This window comes from Solanum verrucosum, unplaced genomic scaffold (assembly GCF_900185275.1).
Source record: "Solanum verrucosum unplaced genomic scaffold, falcon-dt-bn FXZP01000125.1, whole genome shotgun sequence".
NCBI lineage: Eukaryota > Viridiplantae > Streptophyta > Magnoliopsida > Solanales > Solanaceae > Solanum > Solanum verrucosum.
Genome location: NW_026019923.1, coordinates 975,095 through 984,063, shown reverse-complemented (window position 1 = coordinate 984,063; position 8,969 = coordinate 975,095). Strand labels below are relative to the sequence as shown.

Below are 8,969 nucleotides of genomic sequence, written 5' to 3'. Positions count from 1 at the left end.
GATTAGAGCTAGAACCATAACCTCTAATTATAGTATTGAACATGAAAGTATTGGGTAAATCAATTTGGTTAAAAACCAAGTGGGCATATGCTAAATTTCCAGTAGGAGAAAGTGCTGTAAAGGAAAGAACAGCACTGAGGAAAAGGGTGTCATTTGAAAGGCCATTTGTGATGAAATGGCCATGAAATTTCTTGAGATGTTTCATATTTGTACAGTTTTGTATAAGAAAAAGGTGTGGATTGGTAGCTAGTTTTAGAAGTTTTCTAATGGTGGATGAACACATGACGGGGCGGAGCTAGAGGGACTCAAAAGGTTCATCTGAAACCCCTTCGACGAAAAATTATAATTGTGTTATTTGTTATGCATGTATAATAGACTTGAAATCTTCATGAATTTTTGTTTGAGTGAAAATTGTGGTTAAGTCAAAATTTATCCGACAAGGAATTTTACTATATTAGGACGGTTATGATTGCTATTCATCGGACCTCGGCTCTTTTATTATCAGGTAACCAATTTCTTTGACCTTTTTATTTATACAAAAGTGTCATCCACGATACGTGATTTTATAATTTTATGGAGATTTATATTTCTTATAAACAATAGCTTAGGTCTTGCCATTGCCACCCCATTCTTTGAGGCGACGCCCCTTCTTCCGGAGTTAAGCCTACACGGCTATATTATCGAGTTTCTTAGATCTACCTATGCATTTATGTGTACCTTCTTGCTTAAAGCTATTTAAGTTTTTCTTGGAAGTATGTCATGAGTTACTTCTCAAATATTGACTCAAGACATTTTACCTTTAAAAAAAAATACCTAGCACTTAGTTTTAAATATTTATGTAATTATAAATTATTTTATTAAAATTAAAATTTAAAAAAATTATTAAGTACTATTTTGGGACCGGGACAATTTTATTTTTTTTGGTATATAAATATCTCTTACTAAAAAAAATAAAAATGCATTCCTTCATTTCCCCTCTTATCTCCAAATTGGTTCCTTTTTGTGTGTGGATTTGGTGAACTCTGGTTAGTTTTTCTCTCTTCTTTGTGGAATGCCTATGTAAATGTTTGATTCAATACCATGTATATGATTATTTTTTTCCTATTTACTCATGTTATTTTGGTGGATTTTATACATGTATGTAGTTATTTGTCGTAAAATTTTTCTATGGAAGCAAACTGAATTGCCATTAGGAACAAAATACACTGTAGTAGTTGAGAAATTAAAGGAATATCATTGATGCAGCAAAAGTGTTCGACGATATGCCTCAAACAACTGAACTTTTTTATTTTTTGTGTATAGTATATTTCAACAACAACCCTAAAGGTACATTACTTCAACTAGACTGAATTGTTTAACAATATTTTCCGCCTATTAGTATTGATATTATTATTACTCTTGAGCCGAGGGTCTATCGGAAACGGTCCCTCTACCTATGCAGTGAGCGCGCATTCTAGGTGGGACTACATTGGGTATGTTGTTGTAGTATTGTTATTATTACTCTTGAGCTGAGGGTCTATCGGAAACAACTCTCTACCTGCGCGGTAAGGGTTTAGTTTGCGGACTCTACCCTCCTTAGACACCACTTGTGGGACGACTCTGGGTATGTTGTTGTTGTAGTAGTAGTATTGCTCTCCTAGGACTTTTTCATTCGATCGTAGTATTACCTGTTGTTTCCTTTGCTTCAGTGATCGTAGTATTTGTTGTTGTTATTGTTCTCTTCTTTATTGTTTTCAGCATGGCTACTTTATTTGCTTTGCTTTACTTGATTTTTGATATGCTTTAGTTGAGCTGAGGGTCTTTCGGGAACAACCTTTTTACTTTCACAAGGTAGGGGTACGACTGCGTACACATCACCCTCCCTAGATCCCACTTGTAGGATTACATTGAGTATGTTGTTATTTATGGGTTGTATAGCCTTTTGTTGGAGAAATATTTGTTTGAAATGCATTCAATTTGCTTCCAAGTATATAGATTTTGCAGCATTGCTACTGTTCTTTCAATAACAAGACAAGTAATGGATTATGATAATTTAGGGAAAAAGAAGAAGTGAAAATGGGTGAAGGGGGTGAGAAAGCAGAGAGAGGAAAACTTCCGGTGAATGAACAGGGGAACTTAATGACAGCCACTGGTGATGAAAATCTCAAGGACATTTTCCACACTATCAGAATAACTGAAACTCCGGTTAGCTTGAGTTTCTACAATTTATTTTTATTTTTGAAAGAAACAAGCTTTTCTATTCATAGATAGCGATGAATTAAAGCTTTTTGCTAACTGTGTTTTGCAGGCTGTAATCAATTATGGAGCTTCTTGGTAAGTCAGTTGTTCACTAAAATCTTCTATATTTGGTCTTTTTCTTATCTGTACTCTTTAGATTTCGATATAAATATTGGTTCTGATATCGAGGTTCATCTGAACCTTAACTTTTGACATGGAACATAAATTAATGTGTCAAAGTCAACTAAAATTGCAACAAATAGTAGGTATGAGCCCATAACTTTATATATATAACGGGTTCAATGCTAAGAACCTTAAAAGTTGAACCCATAAAGCTTAAATCCTATATCCAACTGTGATTTTTCGCATATTTCTAGCCTAGTTTATTTCAGTTGGAAGTCCTTGAGCTTTTGCTTCTGTGTTTGATCCCATTTCATCTTTTGTTACCCTAGTTTGATATAGAGTTAAAATATACCAATCTGAATGAGTCGTGAGTTGCAGAAGTAGGAAGATGAATGCACATGAATTTAGGAACGGCCAGCATTATTTCTGTACCTGTATTGATATGCAAGCTAAAGTTTTTCTGAAAAACAAATATTGTTGGTCAGTTTCATCAAACTAGTGCTAGTTGATGAAAGTTACAAGTCTGAAAGGAAACTTTTAAGGTTTACCACTTAGGCTTTCCAATCTACCCTTGAGGTGGAATCCTTAAGGATCTCGAATGAGAGTCCGATAGATTTCACATAATTTTCGAACCTCCTATATATGCTTTTTGAAGACTAATTTGGCTGCAGTTTAACTGTAATGTTCTTCAATGTTGTTAGGAGCTTAAGGTACTGCTTTAAATGAGTTTTTTAAAAGTCTACTGTGAATACGTGTTTGTCTTTGTCCACGCTGTGTTTCCAAAACCTGTTTAAAAATATTTCATCTTCTTCTGTCAAGTTTGTAATTTGCTAGTAGACGTGAGGCCGTGGCTCTAGATCTTGTAGAAGCTCTCCTGGTCTTCGTCGTGTCTTGAGTTCGAAGTTGCAAAAATCTAGTGGTCAATTCTTAAGTTCTACATGTAACACCTGTGTTTCAAAGCTCTTTATAAAATTAGTTTGTCTTCCTCTGTCAATTTGTTAGTTGCTAGCGCACAAGGCCATGGCTCTAATTCTTCTTGATGTCTTCTTTCTATTGTTTACTAGTTCTACAGGATGTTCAACTGTGAACTAAGTAGATATCAATAAGGTGAATGGTTTTACTGTTGTCATTTGACTCTATCTGTGTTTTTCCCCTAATGAGATTAACTTTTATGTCTAGACTTGATTCTACGGTAGAGCATAATCCTTTCAGCTGTCTGAAATCCACTATTTGAAGAAAAGTTTTGCCGCTTGTCAGTTTTAAAATAGTAGATGGAATTAAGACACTAGGGATGTGAGTTTTGTGTCTGCTTATATGATTTTGGTGGGCATCTCAACGTTGTAATCATCAAACCAATATATACTGTGGCATTGAGTGAATTCTGAAAGACATCAAATGATCAAGAAACTACTTGGAAGTTTTTGACATTCAACGACCATTGTGTTTTGCATTTGTAGGTGTCGTGTCTGCAACCAGATCCTTCCTACATTTTGGGAGCTAAGCAAAAAGTTCCCAAAACTCTCTTTCGTATACGCTGATATTGATGAATGTCCAGAGACAACACAGAACATTCGGTACACACCAACTTTTCATTTCTACAGAGACGGTGAGAGGGTTGATGAGATGTTTGGTGGAGGAGATGAGCGCTTGCATGACCGTCTGTGGTTGCATTCGTAGATGAATGTTTTCAATACCAAACTTTTACTTTTGTATGACAGATGACCAAACTTTTATCATATTTCTAGGAGAAAAGACATAAAGTTGTTTCGTATTTGCATAGAGACATTTTAACTTTGAAAGTGTCTTATCACCCCACAGAACTATTTAATATCTTTGTAAATGAGCCATTTTGACCCATTTCCTCGTCTGGGTTGTTACCACGCACATGAGGCAGTGTTTTCACTGCTATTAACCAGCTATAAAGTGCTACGTGCCGTTTTATTTTTTTATTATTAATTATTTAATTAATTTACATCATTTTCCCCAAATTTAAAGAGAAAAGAGTCATTGGTAGCCCTAAAATCGATTTCAACTTTTTTTCCAAAGCAAGCTCAACGTTGGTGCTCTCTCTTTGACAAATTCATTCTTTTCCATTATCTTCTTCACCCAAATTCAAAAATCCAATTACCTTTTCTTCATCTTCTTCAACTTAGAAGATCCATTTACTTCATCCATTTTAATCACTTTTTTTCTTGTCTCTTGCTTTTCTTTGTTTCTTTTTCTTCTTTTATCCTCTTTTTTTTTAAAAAGAAAACAAAAACAAATGTGAACTCCATTGATTAGAGAGAACTATGAAACTCCATTTTTATTCTTATTTTTTGTCTGAATATAGAACTCCATTACCTTGCTTTAGTAACTTGAGAGTTGAATTGATTTTTTTTTTAGTGATGATTTAGTGGCGGAAATAGTGCGGTAATAGGGAAGCATCATGGAGGCTTCGTTGAAGGCGACAATGGCTGCTACTTTTGGAGGATTTACAGCAAAGAACAAAGGATTTGAGTAATGAAGGTTGAAGAAGAGAGGGAAAAAATGAAAATGAAAATTTAAAAGAATTTAATACGTGGCAAACAATAATTGGTGCGTGATTGATTGCACTTCTTTTCTTGCAATTGAGGTTGGGTGAAAAGTGAGATATTTATAACACTCTTAAAGTGTCCGATGGGGAAATAGGACACCCACAAAGTTAATGTCTTTTTGAAAATTTGAGATAACTTCAATCTTATGTGATAGAGTTTGTCTTTTCTCTATTTCTAGATTTACCATGCACCATGAATTGTATTTTGCATACAATATGTTTCCAGAAAAAGAAATTAAAGCAAATCAATTGATAAACTGACTTGCATTTCTCATTATGATAAAATGATCACAATAAACAAATTTCATCAGACAGGAAGTTGTATGATAAAAACATATATAAATTGGATAAAACAAGGAGAACTTAAATCACAGCTACTCAATAATCATTACAAAATAGAAATAAGGTACTGCAGAAAAGGGTAAAGAAAGAAATAGGAAAATAACAAATGTTCAGTGACTCGGAACGGAAACGCTTGTTCTCTTCTTCCAGCACCAATGCAGCCTAGAAAACAAATATCAATATCAATGTATGATATGATGAAGCTTGTTTATTGGTCCGCGACAAGAATAATGGCCAGTAGAAATTTAACTGGCCAAAAAATTGTAATGCAAGACCTCACTCACTCAAGCTTTTGGCTTGAGGACCTTGACAGTCTCCCAGGTGAAATCGGGGTCATCACGTCCAAAGTGACCGTAAGCTGCAGTCTTCTGGTACCTGAAGTTGCCTCCTCTCAACAAATCAAGGTTGATTGACATCATTCCAGGCCTGAAGTCAAAGTTCTCCTTGATCAGAACCAAAATATCCTTGTCGGGAATTGTTCCTGTCTTGTAAGTGTCAACAAACACGGAAAGTGGTTCAGCCACACCGATAGCATAAGAAACCTGCACAATACAGCGACGAGCAAGTCCTGAGGCAACCACACTCTTTGCTGCCTGCCTAACAATGTAAGCACCACTCCTGTCCACCTTAGTGGGATCCTTTCCTGAGAAGGCACCTCCACCGTGAGCACCCCAGCCTCCGTAGGTATCAATGATAATTTTCCTGCCAGTAAGACCAGCATCTCCATGTGGACCACCAATGACAAAGCGACCTGATGGGTTGAGGTGGAAGATGGTGTTCTCATCAAGGTACTTAGCTGGGATCACAGGCTTGATCACATGCTCTTTCAAGTCCTGGGCTATCTGGTCGTTGGTGACAGTTTCGTCATGCTGGGTTGAGATGAGAACAGTGTGAACTCTAATAGGGACCATGGCACCATTGTCATTCTTGTACTCAACAGTAACTTGGGTCTTGCCATCGGGCCTGAGCCATGGGCAGGTTTTGTTCTTCCTCACTTCAGTAAGCTTGGCACCAAGCTTGGTGGCCAAAACATGGGTGAGGGGCATGAGCTCTGGAGTTTCATCTGTGGCATAGCCAAACATGTGACCTTGGTCACCAGCTCCAATTTCTTCTGGTTTCTTGGTAAGATGACCGTGAACTCCTTGGGCAATGTCAGGGCTCTGCTGTTCAATGTTGACAAGGACCTTGCAGTTGTCAGCATCAAGACCAACATCTGCTGAGATGAATCCAATTTCTCTGCATGTGTCACGTACAATCTTCTCGTAGTCTACGTTGGCCTTGGTTGTGATCTCTCCAAAGACCATAACCATGTTTGTCTTTGTGCAGGTTTCACATGCAACCTTGCTTTCAGGGTCCTGCTCTAGGCAAGCATCAAGAATGGCATCTGAGACCTGGTCACAGAGCTTGTCGGGGTGACCTTCGTTGACTGACTCTGAGGTAAACAAGAAAGTTTCCATGTCTGCTCTGACCAAATTTAAGACAACATGTTAAAACCTACCTTAAAATAGTCAATTTACCAGTAAATCAAGGAAAAACTGCTAGTACTACACATGCGACAACTATTATCCAACTATAAGTCAGATACTATCCAACAAGATCATACTATAAAACCACCACACATGCACATATCATATTCCCAATAAACTATCCCACTTAGAGCCCGTTTCGATTGACTTAAAAAAAGTAGTTTTCAAGTCGAAAATTTAACTAATTTTAAGATATTTTTAACCTTGACAAACATTTTCTAACTTATTTTAAGTTATTTTTATATTTGCCATAACACTGAAATTAGCACTTAAACTACCCAAATTGATGGACACAAGCCTGTTGATCAAATGTAGTTCCTCGCACTTAAAAAAAAAACTAATTTGTCAATGAGATCTGACTACTAGTTTACCAATGTGAACAAATATCATAACAATCAAAGTTAATATCACTAGTACACAAAGAGATCTAAGCACAAACCAAAGGAGTACACTTGCATATGCTTTCGAAACGAATCAACGTGTATGACACAACAAAATGAGAGTATTTACAGTAGAAATGCTGAGATCTAGATCCTAAATCAACAAAAAAACATACACGAAGAGCAATGTCAGATCTAATACGAAACTAATGGAGCAAAAAAAAGGAACAAAATCAAAATCTAATAATGAAAAGGGGAAGAAACATGTTAGCATATTGGAAAATGTTGCAAGACAACCACTAATTTACATACATTTGAGCTTTTCGAAACGAATAAACATGTATGAAATCACAAAATAAGAATATTCACAGTAGAAATGCTGAGATCTAAATCCCAAAACACGATTCATAACAGATCTAATGGATCAAAACAACAACAAAATCAAAAAATCCAATACAGAAAAAAAAAACTAAATTCCTCCATGGATTTAAAAACATAACTTTGATAACAACACATAACAATTGCATATAAAAAAATGTTGCTAAAAACCCACTAATTTACACACATTTGACACTTTTTGAAATGAATAACATGTATAAACTGACATCCCGAGAATATTCATAGTATAGATACTGAGATCTAGATCCTACACACATAACACTTGCATATTAAAAATTGCTGCTGCTTGAAAACCACAAATTTACCCACATTTGAAACTTTTCAACACCAATCAACATGTATAAGCTAACATAATAAAAAAATTCAGCGTAGAAATACTGAGATCTAGTTCCTAAAATATGCTCGAAGAAAATTCATAACAGATCTAATAGAACAAATAAAAAAACTGTAAATTACTCCATGAATTTGAATATATACCTCTGAAAAACAACACATAACACTTGCATAACAGAAAATGTTGCTAAAAAAACACTTTTTTACAGTATGGAAGGCCCTAATGAGTACATTTACGGTAGAAATGGTAAGATCTAGATCTTAATTTTTTTCATAAAAATGGTTCATGACATATTTAATAGATCAAATCAACAACAAAATCAAGTAAATTCCGCCATAAATTTGAGAAACATACCTTTGAAAAATTGAAGAATTTTTTTCCGGATGGAAGAAATTAGAAGAGATTTGGATCTGTGTGACGAATTTGGAGATGTTGTGGTTCAGTATTTATAAGCAGCGAAATTGAAGGAGAAGGCGCGTAGACTTCACTCGCTTTTTTTTTTTTTCTTACATCTTTCATACACCACCAACCAACCTATGGCCCACATATACCTTCTCTGTGGGACCCCACCCACCATTTATTATTTAACGGTCAAGATCATTTCCTAAATTTTAGTGTAGCTTATCATTTCAATGAACAAGTAAAAATAATTGAAAAAAAAATAATTTAAAAGTTGGAGGTAGAGGAAGGAGAAATGGAGGAATAAATTATAATGTGAGAGAATCGAATCTTTATAATAAAATAAGGTGAAAGTTCAGATAGCTAACTAAATAAGCTACTAAAATTTTAATGTAGGTTATCATGGAATTGGGGTCGTGGTCGTTTAATTAGAGAACAAGTTTTTTTTCAAAATTAATAATTGTGATCTTATAATATTGTCATTCATGATAAAGGAATTATTTAGTAAATATATTTTTATTAGTATATGTATTTTTTTATTAGATTAAAATTGAGATATATGATGATAATATAAATTATGTATTTGATTTAAATCAACTAGATAAAATAGTATATTTTTTTATTTTCAAATTTAAATCTAATTTTCTTTTAAAAACTTTGCTTGACGAGTTTTG

At 34.8% G+C, this 8,969-nt stretch overlaps 3 protein-coding genes across 5 annotated transcripts in view; 1 reads left to right on the top strand and 2 right to left on the bottom strand.

Moving 5' to 3' along the window:
• The window catches only part of LOC125826478 (uncharacterized), a 272,616-nt gene that overhangs the window by 64,998 nt on the left and 198,649 nt on the right, over positions 1-8,969 (bottom strand). The window lies entirely within an intron of this gene.
• LOC125826442 (thioredoxin-like 3-3) lies at positions 1,299-4,083 on the top strand. The gene is made up of 4 exons (XM_049505775.1): positions 1,299-1,326; positions 2,037-2,184; positions 2,288-2,313; positions 3,798-4,083. The coding sequence occupies exons 2-4, from the start codon at positions 2,056-2,058 to the stop codon at positions 4,015-4,017; spliced, it is 375 nt and encodes a 124-aa protein (XP_049361732.1). The 5' UTR covers positions 1,299-1,326; positions 2,037-2,055; the 3' UTR covers positions 4,018-4,083.
• LOC125826285 (S-adenosylmethionine synthase 2) lies at positions 5,238-8,363 on the bottom strand. The gene is made up of 2 exons (XM_049505611.1): positions 8,251-8,363; positions 5,238-6,721 (listed from the first exon to the last, which is right to left on the bottom strand). The coding sequence occupies exon 2, from the start codon at positions 6,712-6,714 to the stop codon at positions 5,542-5,544; it is 1,173 nt and encodes a 390-aa protein (XP_049361568.1). The 5' UTR covers positions 6,715-6,721; positions 8,251-8,363; the 3' UTR covers positions 5,238-5,541.